Here is a 22,380-nt window from a genome sequence, read left to right as displayed (position 1 = left end):
CGACACTTCTGAACACCAACTGACGTTGTTGGAGCCCAGGATTAGGCGAGGAGCAGGCTGGGGCCTACTTGATTTTGGCAGGTGAATGCAGCAGGAGACTTGCCATCTCCACAGCAGGGGAACAGCTGACAGTGCTGAACCCCACTAACACTTGAACGAATGTGTTTGGCTCTGTGGAGACGACACTTCTGAACACCAACTGACGCTGTTGGAGCCCAGGATTACGCATGCCGCATGCAGAGGCCAATGGGCATCGGTTTTTATGGAGGTTGTGGACTACTACTGATTCTAACCATGCTCCACTTAGGCCTCTGGCTCCACTGTCTCTACTATTTACCCTGGCCTCCAACCCCGCCAGCTACATCTCTGAAGTGGCGTCAGCACAATCTACACTTGTTCCTGTGTTACTGGTGCTCAGTCCCATCAGTTGATCCCCTGATGTTTGTCCGGCAAGTTCGCCAGCTCTGTCCTCATTCCCACTACTGGTTATGGGAATGTGGACAGAGCAGGAGACCTTGCCGGACACACATCAGGGGATAAACTGATGGGACTGAGCCACAGGAACACAGGAACAAGTGTAGATTGTGCTGACGCCACTTCAGAGATGTAGATGGCGGGGTTGGAGGTCAGGGGAAATAGTAGAGACAGTGGAGCCAGAGACCTAAGTTGGGCACGGTTAAAAATCAGTAGTGGTTTGAATGTTGATGGAGCTGGTGACTCTGCCGTCCACACAGCAGGGGATCAGCTGGCATTACTGAACCCCAGTAACACAGGAGCTAGTGTGTTTCTCTGTGCAGACGACACATCTGAGCGACAACTGGCTGTGTTGAAGCACAGGGATTATAGTTCAGGTGGTAGAAAAATGAACACACCAGCAGACCTGGATACAGTTGCCAACCACTAATTTAGTCTGTAAGAGGAATGGCAAAGTCTTTGGAGATCCAGGCCTTGTTCATTTTCAGAAAAGTCAGCCGGTCAACATTATCGGAAGATAGTCGCGTGCGACGGTCTGTTAGTACACCACCTGCGGCACTAAAGACACGTTCCGATAATACACTGGCAGCAGGGCAAGCCAGCACCTCCAATGCATACTGGCTAAGCTCTGGCCATGTATCCAGCTTAGAGACCCAAAACTTGAAGGGGGAAGAGCCATCTGGGAGTACAGCGACAGGGCAAGACATGTAGTCTGACACCATCTGACGGAAGCGTTGCCTCCTGCTGACTCGAGGCGTCGCTGATGGTGTAGACAATTGTGGTGGACACACAAAACTTTGCCACATTTGGGCCATAGTGGTCTTGCCTTGTGCTGCGGCACTGCCTCTGCTCCCTCTTTGTGCAGAGTTTCCTCCACTGCCTCGACGCACAGAGCTGCTTTGTAAAGCACTAGCAACAATGCTGTCGGGTGGAATGGAAAACATTATGGACTGCACCAGTGACTCTTCGTACTCCCGCATTTTACGCTCCCGGTTCAACGTTGGTATGAGCCTTTGTACGCTGTCCCGGTAGCGAGGATCTAGGAGGGTGTACACCCAATAATCAGCCGAGACGAGAATGTGGGCGATGCGGCGGTCGTTTCTCAGGCACTGCAGCATGAAATCAACCATGTGCTGCAGACTCCCAACTGCCAAAGAACCGCTGTCCCCTGTTTGAGGCGTGACCTCGACCTGCTCTGCATCACCCCACCCTCGCTGTACATACTGAGTAGAGGTTTGTGTACCTCCCTCCTCTGGAGAGATGTCTTCCTCCTCCATCGACTCCTCCTCATCCTCCTCACAAAGTGTCCCCTGCCTAAATTTGTGAGGAAACACGTAGCGCAGACTGTCCAGAAGCAGATGGCATTTGGGACTCCTCATCCTCCACCTCTTCTGAAACCTCATCCCTTAGTGCTTGCAGTGTTTGTTGAAGCAGGCAGATTAGGGGGACAGTCATGCTGACTAGTGCATCATCTGCACTCGCCATCCGCGTGGATTCATCGAAGGCACGCAAAACGAGGCAGATGTCCTTCATAGAGGCCCACTCAATGGTGCTGAAGTGTGAACGGCGCACAGTGCGACTTGTTTGCGCCTGATGCAGCTGGTACTCCATGACTGCTGCCTGCTGCTCACACAACCGCTCCAACTTATGTAACGTTGAATTCCACCGGGTGGGTAGGTCACATATGATGCGATGTTCCGGAAGGCCAAATCGTCGCTGCAGAGCAGCGAGGCGCGATCTTGCCGTGCTGGAACGTCGCAAGTGAGCGCACTCTATGCGGACCTTGTGCAACAGTGCATCAAGATCCGGATAGTCCCTCAGAAAGCTCTGCACGACCAAGTTAAGAACATGTGCCAGACATGGGATGTGTGTGAGGTTGCCTAGGCCAAGAGCTGCCACCAGATTTCGGCCATTGTCACACACTACCAAGCCCGGCTGGAGATTCGCTGGCCCAAACCACACATCGCTCTCCAGCTTGATAGCATTCCAGAGCTCCTGCGCTGTGTGGCTTCGATTCCCCAAAGAAATTAATTTGAGTACAGCCTGTTGACGTTTGGCCACGGCTGTGCTCATATCGGTCGTAACAGGCTCCTGCTCTTCTGTTTCTGAGGAACTTGAGTAGGAGGAGGAGTCTATGTGTACAGACTGGAGTCCTGCAATCCGTGGCGTTGGAAGAACACGTACAGCGCCACTCTCCAGATCCGTACCCGGCTCCACAACATTGACCCAGTGGGCAGTGAGGGAAAGGTATCGTCCCTGTCCATGGTTACTGGTCCACGCATCGGTGGTCAGGTGGACCTTGCTACTAACGGCGTTTAGTAGCGCATGTTTTATTTTGCCCTCAACATGTTTCTGCAGGGCAGGGACGGCTCGCCTGCTGACATAAAAGCGGCTGGGCACGTTGTATTGGGGGACTGCCAATGCCATTAAGTCCCGGAAGGTGTCAGTGTCCACCAGCCTGAATGACAGCATTTCAACTGCCAGAAGTTTGGCAATGCCAGCATTCAGAGACTGTGCTCGGGGATGGTTTGCCGAGTAAGGGCGCCTTTTATCCCATGCCTGTGCTACCGATGGCTGTGATGGATGGGAACGTGCTGTTATGGGTGGAATCTGACAGGGTCTCCGGACAACAGTGGCAGAGGTTCTTCCTTGGCGATCCTGTGAGGAAGCCGAACCAGCAGTGTGTGAGCTGGAGGAAGAGGGCCCAACACGAACTGAAGAGGTGGTAGGTGGTGCTGTACGTTGGCCTACGTCTTCAGGGTGTCTCTGCAACTCCAACTCGTGCTTGGTGCGCACATGTTTCCACATATTTGTGGTATTGAGGTTGCTGACATTTCTCCCTCTTTTGACTCTCTGATGACACAGCTTGCATTTGACAAAGCAAATGTCATCTGCAACTGTGTCAAAAAAGGACCACGCACTGCAACTCTTGTGAGCGCCCGGTTTGCCTTTGGAAGGAGGAATGCTCCTAACGGGTGCCGAAGTGGAGGGTACAGGCAACCAAGTCTTCCCCCTCCCTCTGCCTCCTGTTTTGGCCGGTAGGGGAATCTCTTCCTCCGAGCTGCTCCCACCACCTTCCTGTTGCTCACGCCATGATGGGTCAAGGACCTAATCATCTTCCCTCCCCTCTTCAAACAGCTGCTTCTCCGGGGTTGTCTCGCCAGCACCGTACGCACCAGAAAGTGGCAACTGAGTCTCGTCATCATCTGATGCGTACTGAGGTGTGCTGACCATAGGCACTGGCCCACTCGCCTCTTCAGATTCAGAGGGACAAAGAAGTTGCGCATCACTGCATACTCCCTCTTCTTCACATTCAGGAATGCTGCTTGGCTGGCCCCCTCTTTCCAAGCCAACAGATTCCGAGAACAGAAGTAGAGACTGTGATGGCTCCTGTCCATGTCTCTCTGACTGCCTGGGCACTTTGGCAGGTGGTGAAGAGACAGATGGTTGCTCTTCGGTGCTCTGACCCTGAGAGGATGCGGAAGTAATTGAAGTCGATGCGTTAGCTGCCATCCATCCGACAACGGCTTCAATTTGTTCCTCCCGCAGCAGTGGGGTACGTTGAGGTCCTACAAAGCTGCGCATAAAGGACTGTTGCCTGCTAAAACTGGGGGATGCTGATCCACTGGTGCCCGCAGCAGGCCCAGAATCCCCACGTCCTCTACCTGTAGAATCCCCACGTCCTCTCCCTGCAGAATCCCCACGTCCTCTCCCTGCTGAAACTCCACGCCCACGCCCACGCCCCCGCGCCTTACTCCCTGCCTTCTTCATCTTGCAAGACTGCTTAAGGTAGGCAAAAAAGTACAAAGGGGGGCCTTAGTGTGCTTATTCCTGAACAGCTGGTTACAGGTACAAGAAACACTAATTTTATGAAGTGTGTGTGTGTGGACTAGACTTTAATAGGAGCTGATGTGGCCTACACAAGTTCAAAATGTAGTGTTTGGTGAACTTTTTATGTGGTTTCTTTGTTTGAAACAAACTCAAAGTATGAGAACAAAGAATTGAAACTGATAGTAACACCAACTTTTTGGAGCTATTACAATGCAGGCAGGTAACCTACAATGCAAAAGATGAGGCTCCAAAAAAATTGGGTAATACTAATCTGGCTGCGCCGGCAGGGCACAAGCCAGAAAAAAAGGCTCCTCTATCTACTCCTATATAGTGTTTGCAACCAACCAATGTTGATGGATACGGATGGATGCACACTAATAGGAGAAGAAAAAATGAGCTGCACTCAGAGACAAATATGTGTGAGGCAGTGACGCACGTTGAGCGTCCTACAACCAGACGTAGCTGCAGGACACTCTACTCAGCGTGAGCTGCACTCACACACAGTCAGAGACCTCTCAGACAGCCGTCAACAGTGCAGCTAAGTGGGCACTGGCACTGACAGGCTGCAGAAAGGCTCCGCTGTGTACTCCTATATAGTGTTTGCAACCACCGTAGATGGAGACGGATGGATGCACACTAATAGAAGAAAAAATGAGCTGCACTCAAATAAAAATATGTGTGAGGCAGTGACGCACGCTGAGCGTCCTACAGCCAGACGTAGCTGCAGGACACACTACTCAGCGTGAGCTGCACTCACACACAGTCAGAGACCTCTCAGACAGCCGTGAACAGTGCAGCAAAGTGGACACTAGCACTGAAAGGCTGCAGAAAGGCTCCGCTGTCTACTACTAGTGTTTGCAACCAACGTATATGGATACGGATGGAAGCACACTAGATTGAAATTATTTAAAAAATGCAGCTCAAAAAATAAAAGATGTATGAGGCAGCAGTGATCACACTGGGTGGCCTACAGCCTGACGTGGCTGCAGGACCCACTCCACAGCGTGAGCTGCACTCACACAGCCCTTGCAGACAGCTGTGAACACTGCTGCTAGGGCAAAGAAGGCTACAGTGGTGGTTTATGTAGCCTGGGTAAAGCACTAGATGTTTGGTGGAATCGCTATTTCTAACTGTCCCTCACAGTCTTCTACAGCAGCCTGTCCCTAACTGAATTCACAGCAGAGTGACCAGAAATGGCGGCTGCGGTGGCTTTTATAGTGCATCATGACATCATTTCGGCAGCCAATCACAGCCATGCCAATAGTTAACATGCCTACATGCCTAACAGGATGTGCCCACACTTCGGAGGATTCCCATTGGCTTAATCAAAGCAAGCAGGCTCATAGCATGATGGGAACTTCCTATTCCGATTCCGATCCCGGAATCCGATATGAAAAAAGTATCGGAATTAAGTATCGGAATTCCGATACCGCTAATATCGGCCGATACCCGATACTTGCGGTATCGGAATGCTCAACACTAGTCATAACTCTGGAACGCTTCCATGGATCCCGGTGATTCTGACATTGTTTTTTTGTGACATATTGTACTTCATGTTAGTGGTAAAATTTCATTCAAATAACTTGCGTTTATTTGTGAGAAAAACGGAAATTTGGCGAAAATTTTGAAAATTTCGCAATTTTCCAACTTTGAATTTTTATGCCCTTAAATCACAGAGATACAGCACACAAAAAACTTGATAACTAACATTTCCCACATGTTTACTTTACATCAGTACAATTTTGGAACCAAAGGGTTAAAAGTTGACCAGCGATTTCTCATTTTTACAACACCATTTTATTTTTAGGACCACATCACATTTGAGGTCACTTTGAGGGGTCTCTATGATAGAAAATACCCAAAAGTGACACCATTCTAAAAACTGCACCCCTTAAGGTGCTCAAAACCACATTCAAGAAGTTTATTAACCCTTTAGGTGCGTCACAGGAATTTTTTTCGAATATTTAAAAAAAAAAATGAACATCTAACTTTTTTTCACAAAAAAAATACTTCAGGTTCAATTTTTTTTATTTTACCAAGGGTAACAGGAGAAATTGGACTGCAAAAGTTATTGTGCAATTTGTCCTGAGTACGCTGATACCTGATATGTGGGGGGGAACGACTGTTTCGGCACATGGCAGAGCTCAGAATGGAAGGAGCGCCGTTTGACTTTTTCAATGCAAAATTGGCTGGAATTCAGATCGGATGCCATGTCACGTTTGGAGAGTCCCTGATGTACCAAAACAGTGGAAACCCCCCACAAATGAGACCATTTTGGAAACTAGACCCCCTAAGGAACTTATCTAGATGTGTGGTGAGAACTTTGAACCCCCAAGGGCTTCACAGAAGTTTATAACATAAAGCTGTACATTTAAAAAATCATACTTTTTCCACGAAAATGATCTTTTCACCCTCAATTCTTATTTTTCCAAGGGTAACCGCACCCTAAAAGTTATTGTGCAATTTGTCCTGAGTACGCTGATACCCCACATGTGGGGGTAAACCACTATTTGGGCGCATGGCAGAGCTCGGAAGGGAAGCAGCGCCATTTGACGTTTTTGGCTGGAATTGAGATCGGACACCATGTCGCGATTGGAAAAACCCTGATGTACCTAAACAGTGGAAACACCCCACAAATGACACCATTTTGTAAACTAGACCCCCCAAGGAACTTATCTAGATGTGTGGTGAGCACTTTGAACCCCCCAGTGCTTCACAGAAGTTTATAACGCCCGGGCGTGAAAATAAAAAATTTGTATTTTTTCCACAAACATGATCTTTTAGTCACCATTTTTTTATTTTCCCATGGGTACCAGGAGAAATTGGACCCCAAAAGTTGTTGTCCAATTTGTCCTGAGTATGCTGATACCCCATATGTGGGAGAAAACTACTGTATGGGCACACGTCAGGGCTCGGAAGGGAAGTAGTGACGTTTTGGAATGCAGATTTTGATGGAATGGTCTGCAGGTGTCATGTTGCCTTTGGAGAGCCCCTAATGTACCTAAACAGTGGAAACCCCCACAAATGACCCCATTTTGGAAACGAGACCCCCTAAGGAACTTATCTAGATGTGTGGTGAGCACTTTGAACCCCCAAGGGCTTCACAGAAGTTTATAATGCCCGGGCATGAAAATAAAAAAAATCATTTTTTTCCACAAAAATGATATTTTTTGCCCCCAATTTTTTTATTTTCCTAAGGGTAATAGGAGAAATTGGACCCCAAAAATTGTTTTGCAATTTGTCCTGAGTAGGCTGATACCCTACATGTGGGGGTAAAACACTGTTTGGGTGCATGGCAGAGCTTGGAAGGGAAGGAGCACCATTTGACTTTTTCAACTCAGAATTGGCTGGAATTGAGATCAGACGCCATGTTGCATTTGGAGACCCCCTGATGTGCCCAAACAGTGGAAACCCCCAATTCTAACTCCAACCCAAACCCCAACACACCCCTAACCCTAATCTCAGCCCTAGCCCTAACCCTAGCCCTAACCCTAGCCCAAATGGAAATAAATACATTTTTTTTATTTTATTATTTTTCCCTAACTAAGGGGGTGATAACGGGAGGTTTGATTTACTATTTATGGCGGTTTTTATGTTTGGCGGCTGTCACACGCTAAAAGACGCTTTTTATTGTAAAAATAGTTTTTGCATCACCACATATTGAGAGCTCTAATTTTTCCGTATTTTGACCCACCGAGTCATGTGAGGTCTTATTTTTTGCGGGACGAGTTGACTTTTTTATTGGTACCATTTTCGGGCACGTGACATTTTTTGATCGCTTTTTATTCCGATTTTTGGGACGCAGAATGAACAAAAACCAGCGTTTCATGAATTTCTTTTGGGGGGGTGCGTTTACACCATTCCGTTTGCGATAAAATTGATAAAGCGGTTTTATTCTTCGGGTCAGTACGGTTACAGCGATACCTCATTTAGGTCGTTTTTTTATGTTTTGGCGCTTTTATGCAATGAAAAGTATTTTATATAAAAAATAATTATTTTTGCATCGCTTTATTCTGCGAGCTATAACTTTTTTATTTTTTTGCGGATGATGCTGTGTGGCAGCTCGTTTTTTGCGGGACAAGATGACGTTTTCAGTGGTACCATGGATATTTATATGCGTCTTTTTGATCGCGCGTTATTACACTTTTTGTTTGGCGGTATGATAATAAATCATTATTTTTTGCTTCGTTTTTTATTTTTATTTTTTAAGGGCTTCGCTAAAGGGGTTAACTAATGGGACAGTTTTATAGGGCGGGTCGTTACGGACGCGGCGATACCTAATATGTGTACTTTTATTGTTTTGTTTTTTTTATTTCTAAAAAATGGATTTATTTGGGGGAATATTTTTTTTTTTTTCTAATTTATTTGGCGATTTTTTTTAAATTTATTTTAACACTTTTTTTTTTTTTTTTTTTTACTTTATTAAATAGTCCCAGGTGGGACATCACTGTCCTGTGACAGATCGCTGATCTGTCACATCACAGATCACTGTGACAGATCAGCAATCTGTCACAGGCACTGCAGAAGGCTTCCTCATGCCGTCGCCATCTTGGATTCGGGGGCTTGCAGGAAAGGAGCCCCCGGCAGCAGCGCTGCACATTGCGCTGCCGTGGTGGGCTCAGGGAAGCACGGATGGAGCCCCCTCCCTGCCGATGCTTCCCTATAACCCCCGGTACACCACGCGTGATCGCGGTGTGCAAGGGGTTAACGTGTCGGGGGCGGTCCGTGACCGCCCCTGACACATTGTGCCGGGTGTCAGCTGTGATAATCAGCTGACACCCGGCCGCGATCAGCGGCGCTCACCACGTGGGCGCCGCTGATCGCGGTAGACGTACTATCCCGTCCATGGGCATAGGGGCCCGGGTCCCATGGACGGGATAGTACGTCTCATGTCAGGAAGGGGTTAAGGGATTTTTTGTGTGTGGGCCGACGCCAGCAGTATGTCTGGAAAAGGAAAAACGCACATGTTCCTTTATGCCGCATGCGTTTCCTGTGGGGTTATGTTCCCACGAGCGCAGACTATTAAGTTATGTGAAGCCTGCAACTCCGAACGCGCCCAGGAGCCCTCCCCTGCGACAGAGCCCAGGGGTCTGGAACCCCCAGAATGGGCGTTATCACTCTCTCGGTCCATGGTTTCGCTCACGAAGGCGATTGAGACCCTTCATGCCCCGGATAGGGGTAGAGACAACGGCTCGCCTGTTTGGGAGGGGTCATCCACCTCACAAGAGCCTCCGGCCTGCAGGGGCCGCACACTCTCTAGGCAGACGCACAGGAAAAGAGCCCGTACAGCGTCTCCAGGCCCCTCCGATGCCTCAGCATCCGTGAGTGCGGCATCTCGCTCACCGTCACCATGTTCTGGGAGCGAGCAGAGTTCAGGTGATGACTGGGAAGAATCCTTGGACCTGGATACCCCGGGGTACCGGGAGACGGTAGACAGTCTTATTGAAGCAGTCAGAAAGATCAAGACAGAGGGGGTCCCGGCAATTCTGCTGGCCCCGGACTGGCCCCGTCGAGTATGGTACGCGGATCAAGTGCAGCTCCTCGCAGACGTGCCTTGGCGCCTACTGGAACGGCCAGATTTACTGTCTCAGGGGCCGATCTGCCACCCGAACTTAGGGGCCCTGGCTTTGACGGCATGGCCGTTGAATCTTGGATTCTGACCCAGGCGGGATTTGGGCGTGAAGTGGTTGCGTCAATGGTTAGCGCCCGGAAGCCGGCCTCGGCGAGAATTTATCATAACACTTGGAAGGTTTTCTTTCATTGGTGTCGAGAACACGGGGTTGCGCCATTATCCTTTTCGGTCCCCAACATCCTGGCTTTTCTGCAGTCCGGCCTAGACGCAGGGTTGGCGCCGAGTTCCCTTAGGAGGCAGATATCGGCCTTGTCGGTTCTTTTTCAGCAAAAGATCGCTACCAATATGCAGGTCAGGACGTTCATTTAAGGGGTTTCTCATTTGGTGCCCCCCTATAGAGCACCCATAGACGCCTGGGACCTTAACCTGGTCCTGGGTGTCCTACAGGAAGCCCCGTTTGAACCGTTACAGGAAATTTCATTGTCATATCTCTCCAGGAAGGTTGTATTCTTGGTAGCCATAACTTCCATTAGGCGGGTCTCAAAGTTAGGAGCATTATCTTGCAGAGCTCCTTTTCTGACTTTTTTTAAGGATAAAGTACTCCTCAGACCACCGCCGCCTTTTCTGCTGAAGGTCGTGTCCTCTTTCCATATTAATTAGGACATTGTTCTGCCTTCGTTTTGTCCAGCGCCAGTACACAGAGTGGAAAGGGCGCTCCACTCTTTAGATCTGGTAAGAGCTCTCAGGAGGTACGTGTCAAGGACAGCACCTTTTCGCCAGACAGACTCGTTTGTGATTCCCGAAGGGCGCAGGAAGGGTCTCGCAGCCTCACGGTCAACCATAGCCAGATGGATTCGCCTAACTATTCAGGAGGCTTACCGTATTGGAGGCGCACCGATTCCAACAGGGATAGGGGCGCACTCTACTCGGGCAGAGCAGGTATGCAAAGCAGCAACCTGGTCCAGCCTGCACACTTTTTGTAAACATTACAATGTGCATACTCAGGCCTCGTGGGATGCGAGCCTGGGTAGGAAAATTCTCCAAGCAGCAGTGGCACACCTTTAGACAGGAGGGCATGCGGCTTGGATCGGTGAGTTGTCCTCCCACCCAGGGACTGCTTTAGGACGTCCCACAGTCTGTGTCCCCCAATGAGACGAAGGAGAAACATGGATTTTTGTGAGTACTCACCGTAAAATCCTTTTCTCCTAGACCCTCATTGGGGGACACAGCACCCACCCTGATAGCCAGTTGGCTCTTGTTTATTTAATTAGTATAATTCCTTATTTAATGTAGGGTGGTCCTTTTTCAGACATATGATTTTCTGCATTAAGGTTAATTTATGGATGTTCTCCTACTGCTTTTGCACTAAACTGGTTTCCGCCCGCTATCGGGGCGAGGGTGTATGCGGCGGAGGAGGAGCTAACTTGTTTTTTGTATGCCTAGTGTCAGCCTCCAGACGGCAGTAGCACACACCCACAGTCTGTGTCCCCCAATGAGCGTCTCGGAGAAAAGGATTTTACGGTGAGTACTCACAAAAATTCATGTTTTTGAGGAAAAAAGATTATTTTTTATTTTCATGGCTCTGCGTTATAAACTTCTGTGACGCGCTTGGGGGTTCAAGGTGCTCACCACACATCTAGATAAGTTCCTTGGGGAGTCTAGTTTCCAAAATGGGGTCACTTGTGGGGGGGTTCCACAGTTTAGGTACATCAGGGGCTCTGCAAATGTTACATGATGCCCGCAGACCATTCCATCAAAGTCAGCATTTCATAATGTCACTACTTCCCTTCCGAGCCCCGACGTGTACCTAAACAGTGGTCCCCACCCACATATGGGGTAAAAGCGTACTCAGGACAAACTGGACAACAACTTTTGGGGTCCAATTTATCCTGCTACCCTTGTGAAAAAAAAAAATTGATGGCTAAAAATCATTTTTTTTTTTAGGAAAAAAAAATATTTTTTATTTTCACAGCTCTGCGTTATAAACTTTTGTGAAGCACTTGGGGGTTCAAAGTGCTCAGTATGCATCTAGATAAGTTCCTTAGGGGGTCTAGTTTCCAAAATGGGGTCATTTGTGGGGGAGCTCCAATGTTTAGGCACACAGGGGCTCTCCAAACACGACATGGTGTCCGCTAACGATTAGAAGTAATTTGCATTTCAAAAAGTCAAATGGCGCTTCTTCCCTTCTGAGCCCATGCCGTATGCCCAAACAGTGGTTCCCCCCCCACATATGGGGTACCAGCGTACTCAGGACAAACTGGACAGCAACTTTTGGGGTCCAATTTCTCCTGTTAGCCTTGTGAAAATTAAAAATAGTGTGCTAAAAATCATTTTTGAGGAAAAAAAAATTATTTTTTATTTTCACTGCTCTGTGTTATAAACTTTTGTGAAGCATTTGGGGGTTCAAAGTGCTCACTACACATATAGATAAGTTCCTTAGGGGGTCTAGTTTCCAAAATGGGGTCACTTGTGGGGGAGCTCCAATGTTTAGGTGCACAGGGGCTCTCCAAACGCGACATGGTGTCCGATAACGATTGGAGCTAATTTTCCATTCAAAAAGTCAAATGGTGCTCCTTCCCTTCCGGACCCTGCCGTGCGCCCAAACAGTGGTTTATGACCACAAATGAAGTATCGGTGTACTCAGGAGAAATTGCTCAACAAATTTTAGGATCCATTTTATCCTGTTGCCCATGTGAAAATGAAAAAACTGAGGCTAAAAGAAAATTTTTGTGAAAAACAAGTACTTTTTTTTTTTTTACAGATCAATTTGTGAAGTACCTGGGGGTTCAAAGTGATCACTATGCATCTAGATAAGTTCCTTGGGGGATCTAGTTTCCAAAATGGGGTCACTTGTGGAGGAGCTCCAATGTTTATGCACACAGGGGCTCTCCAAACGTGACATGGCAACCGCTAAATATTCCAGCATATTTTCCATTCGTAAAGTCAAATGGCGCTCCTTCCCTTCTGAGCCCTGCCGTGCGCCCAAACAGTGGTTTATGACCACATATGAGGTATCGGTGTACTCAGGAGAAATTGCCCAACAAATTTTATGATCCATTTTATCCTGTTGCCCATGTGAAAATGAAAAAATTGATGCTAAAAGAAAATTTTTGTTGGAAAAATTAAAATGTCCATTTTTTCTTTCCACGTTGCTTTAGTTCCTGTGAAACACCTGAAGGGTTAATAATCTTCTTGAATGTGGTTTTGAGTAGCTTGAGGGGTGCAGTTTTTAGAATGGTGTCACTTTTGGGTATTTTCTGCCATATAGACCCCTCAAAGTGACTTCAAATGTGAGGTGGTCCCTAGAAAAATGGTTTTGTAAATTTTATTGTAAAAATGAGAAATCGCTGGTCAACTTTTAACTCCTTATAACTTCCTAACAAAAAAATATTTTGTTTCCAAAAGTGTGCAGATGTAAAGTAGACATGTGGGAAATGTTATTTAGTAACTATTTTGTGTCACATAACTCTCTGGTTTAACAGAATAAAAAAATCAAAATTTGAAAATTGTGAAATTTTCACCAAATTTCTGATTTTTTCACAAATAAACGCAAAAATTATCGACCTAATTTTACCACTAACATGAAGCCCAATATGTCAAGAAAAAACATTCTCAGAATCGCTAGGATGCGTTGAAGCGTTCCTGAGTTGTTATCTCATAAAGCGGCACTGGTCAGAATTGCAAAAAATGGCTTGGTCATTAAGGTCAAAATAGGCTTGGTCATGAAGGGGTTAATAGCTATCATATGGCCATGTAGGCAAAAAAAAAAAAAAAAAATGATGACTCTTGGAAGAAGGGGAGGAAAAAACATTTCAAACTGAAGCAGATTAATTTATTCTCCCTGAGAAAACTGTTTTAGAAATGTCCGGCAGACAATTGATCCAACTTACCTGAAAATAAATACATTTAAAGGGGTATTAACATCTCCAAGGTCTCATTCCAATATGTAGTATGTGTAATAATAATGATATTAGCAAATATCTCCAATTAGAAATGTAGTAAAGTTCTCCTGATAAGCTATGTCACTTACCTCATGTGCAGACATTGCAGTAGCTTAGGTATCCATGGCTACGACCCCTCATATAGTGACAGTTAGCTAGTTACTGGCGGTCATAACCATGGAAACCTAAGGTCCTGCAATGCCCTCACATGGGGTAACCAAAATAGTGAATCAGAAGAACTATACTACATTTCTAATTGGAGGTATTTGCTAATAGTATTATTACGCATATTACATGTTGGGATAGAATCTTGGAGATGTGAATACTAATAGTTAATGAATAATAATAGAAGACTATTTTGGTCTCTAGCTGTTGCATGTGTATATATAGCCAGGAATTCAACAATGATACAACAAGGTAATACTGCATGGTGAACTGATAGAAATTCCTGCATTACTCAGAATCTCATTTGCTAACATACAGATGGATATGAGCCTGAGCCCACAGAAGATTCTGGTGTCTAATCTTCCAGCTTCTGTATCTGAAGAAGTTCTCCTCGACAAACTGGAGCTATTTTTTGGCAAAACCAAACATGGCGGCGGAGAAGTTGAGCACAGAGAGTTTCTTGCAGACTCCAGGAGCGCCATTTTAACATTTGCAAACGAAGGAGGTAGAAAGACATGTCATGTAGTGAATTCTTGTGTTCTGAGCGCTCATGTGATAGCATATAAAGACTGCAGGACCTGATGATAGTGAAAGTGTATGTGGTGACGGGATCAGATCAGGTTTACAAATCTGAATTATCAGGGCAGTTTAATAAGGGTCCATTTACACCGAGAGATTTTCGTGAACAGGGGTTTCACTACGAGCGAGCGGTGTAAACAGGCTGCCAATCGCCCAATGAACAAGCTTAAAACACTTAATCATCAGGTGAAATTATCCTTTAGTCTGCACAGAAGTTGATAATTCTCGGCAGCACAGTCTATAGTAGACCTACGCTGACGAGAACAATGGCAGACTATGTGCACAGAACAATGTATTGCATATTTTCCAGTGCATGTCTGAAACATTTTTGGCCTGTGTAACCTGGCTAATAAACAACTGCTGATCAGCAAACTAATAGCTCATCATGGTTGTTTAATGCTGCCAGCTGGGTGATATAAATGGACTGCTGTGTTATATGGCAGTTAACACAGAGTTAGCTGTAGTAAATTGTACTTCTCTGGTCTTCTGCATGCAAAAAGTCAAAACTGTGCCAGCTCTGGGCTGTCTTAGATTTGCATTATATTTTATGCTTATTTATGGCATCTATTATAATTAATGCATCAATTCTTGTAGATACACTTGCACACAGTTCTTGAAGTAAAGTCTTATGTGGATGTCGCTTGTACAAATCCTTCTGTCACTTCATGTAACCCCAGACAGACTCAGTGATGAGGAGATCAGGGCTCTGGGATTACAGGAGGAGACAAAAGGATTTGTGGAAGCCTACATCCACAGAAGATCTGTGGTTGGTTCTCCAAGATGTTTGGAACAACCTTCCTGCCGAGTTCCCTCAGACCTGAGTGCAAGTGTAGCTAGAATTGAAGGCAAAGGCTGGTCACACCAAATATTGATTTGACTTAGATTTCTAGTTAGTTCACTTTCCATATTGTTAATTACTAAAAATAATCCATTAACACTTCTATTTTTGAAAGCATTTTTACGTTAAAGCATTTTCTCTCGCACTTGCCAAGAACTTTTGCACAGTGCTTTATTTGGGACCTCCGTCATAAAAAGAAAGGCGTGTATGTGTTCTGGTCATTTGGATCAAGCATCTTATCTCTTTATTTTAATCCATTACAGTTGCACCACGGCTGGTGGAAAAAAAGAAGTATGATATGCCATTTGGAGAACAAAAAAAGCACCAAGTCTGTGTATCTCCATCTTTAGATAGCAACATTACAAGACACGACGTAAGAAAAATGGGTGCTGAACTCACATATCCTGTGCATGTCAGAAGTGATTGCTATTTACTGTTGTATAGGCAAGATCATATGCACAAAGGATTATATACCAAGCCAATACACATTAGGCTGATCCTGTCTCCTACATGTTGGCAGCCAACGATCAAGGTTTTTTTCATCTATAAAATCAGAAAGCTTGACATTTTCATACTGTCTACCATGCCTAATATTAGACTCACGTTTAATGATCTTAAAGCACCACTCCAGCATTATTTTTATTGAAGCACTGAAGTGGTGCTACTAATCTAAGTTCCCTGCCTCTAGTCTTATACTACCATCTGCCATCCTCATCTGTTATCGGCACCACTCCGCTCGTCTTCTGCAGTTTGTGACCTACCGGATTGCTACAGTGTTTGCTAGAGAGATCCGGAAGTCACAACTCAATGTGAGTCTATGAGAGCCAGAACAAGACTCCCATAGACTTACACTGAGAGATTGTGATCATTATCTTTGACTTCTGGTCAGTAAGAAGTTTTGGTCCCAAGATGGCAGCGCGAGGCTGGAGCGGCGCCAGGAACAACTGAAGACGGTGTCTGGTAAGTATAATAATAGGGTCTGGGAACTTAGATTGGTAGCACCGCTCCAGGACTGAAATAAAATAACCGCTGGAGTGGTGCTTTAACAGCAGTCTTATTATCACCACAGAGAGAACTACAATGAATTGTAACATCTCTGTAACCATCTGATAACCCTGGATCCACCAGAACAAAGCATGCTCAGAGCAGACGCTTAGAAGCCTTAGGCCATGTGCCCACGTTGCAGAATTGCTACGGAATTGTCCACAGCATTTCCGCAGCTCCCCGCCCCGGGTAAAATGCTTTAGGAATTTGCATGCATTTTCGTGCAAAACACATGCGTTTTGCAAGCGTTTTTAGCTTGCAGACTGCTGGCGCTTTTCCAAGCGATTTGAAGCATTGCTTGGAAAGTGATTGACAGGTCACACTTGTCAATCATAGTGGTTGACAAGTGTGACCAACGTTTTACTATTGATGCTGCCTATGCGGCATCAGTAGTAATAAGATATAATGTTAAAAATAATAAAAAATAGTGATATACTCATCTTCTCATTGCCTCCAGAGTTCTCCCGGCCCTCAGCGGAGCTGCCAGCAAGCTCCGTTCCCAGGGATGCATTGCGCGAATGACCTCTGATGACGTAGCGGTTACGAGAGACCGCTGTGTCATCAGAGGTCATTCGCGCAATGCATCCCTGGGAATGGAACTTGCTGGCAGCTCCGCTGAGGGCCGGGAGGACTCCGGGGGCCATGAGAAGGTGAGTATATCACTGTTTTTTATTTTAAATCTGTTTTTTACAGGAGTATGGTACCCATGGCATGGAGGACAGTTTCCTCTCCTCCAGACCCTGGGTACCATTCGCACATGAAACGCTCACCTTACGCATGGTGGGCATAGTCACATGCGTAAAGTGAGCATTTCAATGCAATCCTATGGTGGCGAAATCGCTGCGATTCCGCAAAATTAATGGAAATGCTGCGGATTTTACCGTGATACGATTCCGCAGCGGAAAAATCGGCTGCATGGGCACAGCAATTGCGGATTGCATTGAAAATCAATATGATGCGTTTTGTTAGCGTTTTTTTTAAGCGTTTCCGCAACGGCAAAAACGCGGTGGAAATGCTTAAAAAATGCAACGTGGGCCCACAGGAACTAAGAGTCTAATATTCCCCCTAGTGTCCAGTATGAAAATGGCAAATTGTCTGTGTATTTATTTTTAAATATAGTGATATAAAAGCTTTAAAAAAAAAAGTTCTAAAAATACATTTGAAGTGTCTCTATTATTTGTAAAAACTTCTTATATATTAAAGGGGCTGTAGTGCTGTCGATCAATGGAATCTTGATCATGAGTGATACTGCTCAATACTAAATCTATGTGTCCATACTCCACGATGGACTCAGAGACTTCCTATTTTGCCTTTACACTGCTCTGCGCATGCAGGACATGCAGAAGCTGCGCATTGTAGTGCAGTATTTTTAACCAATCAGTGATGGTCTCAAGACCTGGGCCCACACTGATCTGGAGCACGTTTCATATCCGAAAACTGTTTATAATAATAGGCACCCTTATCTATGAAAACGTAGGTCATTTTCTGAAGCCACATTCCTTTTAACACAGTGAGGTCCAGTGTTCATGGCTGCAATTCATAGACACAACAAAAAGCTTCTACATAGAGTGTATCTCACACTGAAGGACCCAAGGTGCCCATGCCATATATTTTAGGTGCCACATGGGATTATTCACAAATTTCGACATTATAAACCAAGTCCAGGCATTCATAAGATGCACCTACTGTATCACAGTGGTGCTCTCGGACTTCTGGCCTCTGTATTCCTTATTGCAGTGCAAGGCTTGCAATGTGTTACACCTTTATTTTGCCCTCAAAAAAAATAGTTCATGTCACTTATAAAGCCGGCATATCTTACAACTCAACATAGCCATGCTCATTTTCAAGAAGGTTTTACAAAATTAATGTAATTAGTAGATGTTACACCATCTTTGCCAGTGTTTAGCCCCTTTGCACTAATCCTTCCCACTTGTGTGTGGCAAGAGAAGTTCAAAACCACTAAACATGGGAAATCATTGCCCCAAAATTGGCAACTTTTTCACCTTCTAAAACTAGCATACACTCCTCCCTGTGTTACAGGTTACACTCCCTGTATTACAGGTTACGCACCCTGCGTCTGTGTTCTAACCCTCCTCACCGTACGTTTGTTTTGTTTCTTGCAGATAAAGAGATTGCAGTGTAACCGGACCGTCTTGATCACGGGGATTCCTGATATTACAGATGAAGAAACCCTAAAGGATCTTTTGGAGATCCACTTTCAGATGGGAGTGAATGGTGGAGGAGAGGTGCAGTCATTTCTATATTGTCCAAAGGGGAAGAACACTATAGCTGTGTTTGAAGATGATGACGCCGCCTCACAAAAAGAATGATTCTCAGAAAAACTAAGGCCCCGATTCATCATGGCCTTTGTGCTTGTTTTTTCTCTATAGTTTTGTGCCTTTTTTTTTCATTTGCGCCTTATTTGAAGTCTATTCCACATGTGCTCACCTTTTGAGGGCAGAGTTTAGTGATTCCACATGTTTTTATCTGATTCATTAATTGCAACTTTTTAAAAAGTCTCAAAATTTAGCTTAACTCCAATCCAGTTCCCCCAGAGTGATTTTCTGCCATAATGCAAAATAGGTTTGTTTCTAAGTAGGTTTAATTATGGTGAAGATGGGATGGGGTGTAAAATAAAGACAGTGTATCAGTGAATGCATGCAACAGATAACAATACAGTCTATTCTGGTATACTGGGTGTGCCCAGAGACTCCTTAATTCTGCACCCTGGCTGTGCACCCTGGGGGCATTAGCACCTCATTAATATGGATGCAGGGCTGCTCCATGGCTTTCTCCATTGTACAGCTCAACACCATTCTATGCGAATAGTTAAAGTGTAGATTTAATGTGACCTATTTTACTTGATGTCTTATATCCTGTTCAGTTGTTTCTTGGTACCTGACTATAACCTGTCACTGTGTTAACTCATTCATCATCTGATTTAATGTAAGTATTTTTTCACCTTGTCATCATAATAAAGTGAAAAATGGCCAGAAAATATACACTTCTTTGATTCACTTCAAGCTAGTTTATGTAACACCCAAAAAATTAACATATGTAACTTCCAGCCTTCTAATTTTACTGATTATATTGGTACCAAACTTGCACTTTATTCATTATTTGACACTTTGATACTAGGAAAGCTGGTTAGACGCATAGATTAAACATGCACTGTGCTCGGATCGCAATACCTGGCCAACAGCGGTCGCCTCTAGCCTTCGGATCCCTCCTCTGCCATGTCCCATTCTACTGCTCTTATTGTAATGGCATAGAGGAAAGTTTTTTTAGACAGCGAGTGTCGTCTCTACCTCATGTATTTCCCATATGCTACATGTTTTTTTTTCATGAGAATTAGTGCACTAATGTTTTTTCTCCATTATCCCATATACAGTATCCACTACCCCATATATAGTATCCACTACCATCAGGTCTTCTAGGATTAGCAGTGCTGATATGCATTGACTTTTTATGTTTGATACCTGGCCGAGTTTCCTAATGTGAGAAAGCTGCCTAACATATGTCTGTGAGGCAGAACTCAGGTCAGGAGACCCGGGGATCTGGCTGGATATTGCAAGCATGGTTTATATTTCACGGATGTGCGATTTTGGGCCAATGAACTTTGATATTATAGATGGAAAATACCTCTTCCATATATATCCTATATCATAATTGTGAAGCTGTTCCCACAATATGATAAATGTATGTCATGGTAATCGTGTGGGCACAGGAGCAGAGCCCGGTCAATCACTGACAGCTGAACTGGTTGGTGCCAGCGCTGATCCTGACTGTTCAACCCTTTAAATGCTGTGTTGTGGTCGATAGCGGCCACAGCATCTAGATCAGGGGTCTCAAACTCAGCAGAGTAAATGGGCCGCACATAAAAAAAATATTTGAGCTGGGGGGCCACATTCCTTTCAAACTTATTACGCCCCGTACACACGCGGCTCCGCCCCGTACGCCCCGTACACACGCGGCTCCGCCCCGTACACACGCGGCTCCGCCCCGTACGCCTCGTACACACGCGGCTCCGCCCCGTACACTGGTGGCTCCGCACACCTCGTACACACGCGGCTCTGCTCCATACACCTCGTTCACATGCGGCTCTGTACACACACGGCATGGCTCTGCTCCATACACCTCGTACACACACGGCTCTGCTCCATACACACGTGGCTCCGCACACCTCGTACACACACGGCTCTGCTCCATACACACGTGGCTCCGCACACCTCGTACACACACGGCTCTGCTCCATACACACGTGGCTCCGCACACCTCGTACACACACGGCTCTGCTCCATACACCTCGTTCACATGCGGCTCTGTACACACACGGCATGGCTCTGCTCCATACACCTCGTACACACGGCTCTGCTCCATACACACGTGGCTCCTCACACCTCGTACACACACGGCTCTGCTCCATACACCTCGTTCACATGCGGCTCTGTACACACACGGCATGGCTCTGCTCCATACACCTCGTACACACGGCTCTGCTCCATACACCTCGTACACACGGCTCTGCTCCGTACACCCTGTAAACCCCTCCTGACCCCGCACAGACAGCAGCGTCTTGCATACGCGGAGACCCCTGATCATGTGACTCCTGACTCCTCCCCCTCTTGTGACCCCATCCCAGGTCCTGTGCAGAGTGTGCACACAGAACAGCCATCTCGGATCGCACGCTCCTGAATGCGCGCCTTCCCTCTGCCCCAGGGAGTGAGACATGTGGAGCACCGCGGGACTCAGATGCCTGCCTCAGGGGCCGCGTGTTTGAGACCTCTGATCTAGATGGTTGTGAGAGGGAGGGGGCTCCTTCCTTCACAACATTGGTTCCCCCTGCAATGCAATCATGGGGTGGTGATGGTTCATATGGAATCCTAAGCTATAATAACCGATTAGGATCTGTCATAATCATAGAATCATAGAATCGTAGAGTTGGAAGGGACCTCCTGGGCCATCTGGTCCAACCCCCTGCTCAAAGCAGGATTCGCTAAATCATCCCAGTTAGATGTCTGTCCAGCCTCTGTTTGAAGACTTCCATTGAAGGAGAACTCACCACTTCTCGTGGCAGCCTGTTCCACTCATTGATCACTCTAACTGTCAAAAAGTTTTTTCTAATATCTAATCTGTGTCTCCTCCCATTCAGCTTCATCCCATTGCTTCTAGTCTTTCCTTGTGCAAATGAGAATAAAGTTGATCCTTCTACAATGTGACAGCCCTTTAGATATTTGTAGACAGCTATTAAGTCTCCTCTCAGTCTTCTCTTTTGCAAACTAAACATTCCCAAATCCTGCAACCTTTCCTCATAAGACAGGGTTTGCAGACCGGTCACCATTCTGGTCGCTCTTTTCTGAACTTGCTCCAGTTTGTTGATGTCTTTTTTAAAATGTGGTGCCCAAAATTGGACACAATATTCCAGATGAGGTCTGACCAAAGAGGAGTAGAGGGAAATAATTACTTCACGTGATCTAGACTGTATGCTTCTGTTAATACATCCTAGAATTGCATTTGCCTTTTTTGCTGCTGCATCACACTGTTGACTCATATTCAGTCTGTGATCTATTAGTATACCCAAGTCTTTTTCACATGTGCTGTCACTTAGCCCTATTCCTCCCATTCTATATATGCTTTTTTCATTTTTATTGCCCAGATGTAGTACTTCGCATTTCTCCCTGTTAAAAACCATTCTGTTAGTTGCTGCCCACTTCTCCAGTTTATTTAAATCTTTTTGAATCCTCTCTCTCTCTTCTCTAGTATTAGCTATCCCTCCTAGCTTTGTGTCATCAGCAAATTTTATCAGTTTACCCTCAATTCCTTCATCTAAATCGTTGATAAAGATGTTGAACAATACAGGGCCCAGGACAGAGCCCTGTGGTACCCCACTTGAGACATTCTTCCAACTGGATGTGCAGCCATTTACGACCACTCTT

At 45.8% G+C, this 22,380-nt stretch overlaps 1 protein-coding gene across 5 annotated transcripts in view; it reads left to right on the top strand.

Annotated features, from left to right (window-relative positions):
- IFI35 (interferon induced protein 35) overlaps positions 1–19,444 on the top strand; it is a 118,275-nt gene extending 98,831 nt beyond the window's left edge. For all 5 annotated transcript variants that reach the window (XM_073562603.1, XM_073562605.1, XM_073562604.1 and 2 more), the window contains 3 exons: positions 14,302–14,488; positions 15,664–15,773; positions 18,568–19,444. In XM_073562603.1, the coding sequence (XP_073418704.1) occupies positions 14,302–14,488; positions 15,664–15,773; positions 18,568–18,774 (504 nt within the window). In that variant the 3' untranslated portion in view covers positions 18,775–19,444. The remainder of the gene's footprint in view (positions 1–14,301; positions 14,489–15,663; positions 15,774–18,567) is intronic.
- The last annotated feature ends 2,936 nt before the right edge of the window (positions 19,445–22,380 follow it).

The sequence above is a fragment of the Dendrobates tinctorius genome, unplaced genomic scaffold (genome assembly GCF_039654945.1).
Source record: "Dendrobates tinctorius isolate UK_male_01 unplaced genomic scaffold, ASM3965494v1 ptg000360l, whole genome shotgun sequence".
Taxonomy (NCBI): Eukaryota; Metazoa; Chordata; class Amphibia; order Anura; family Dendrobatidae; genus Dendrobates; species Dendrobates tinctorius.
Note: the sequence above shows the minus strand (reverse complement) of the source record. Positions and strands in the feature narration are given on the sequence as shown.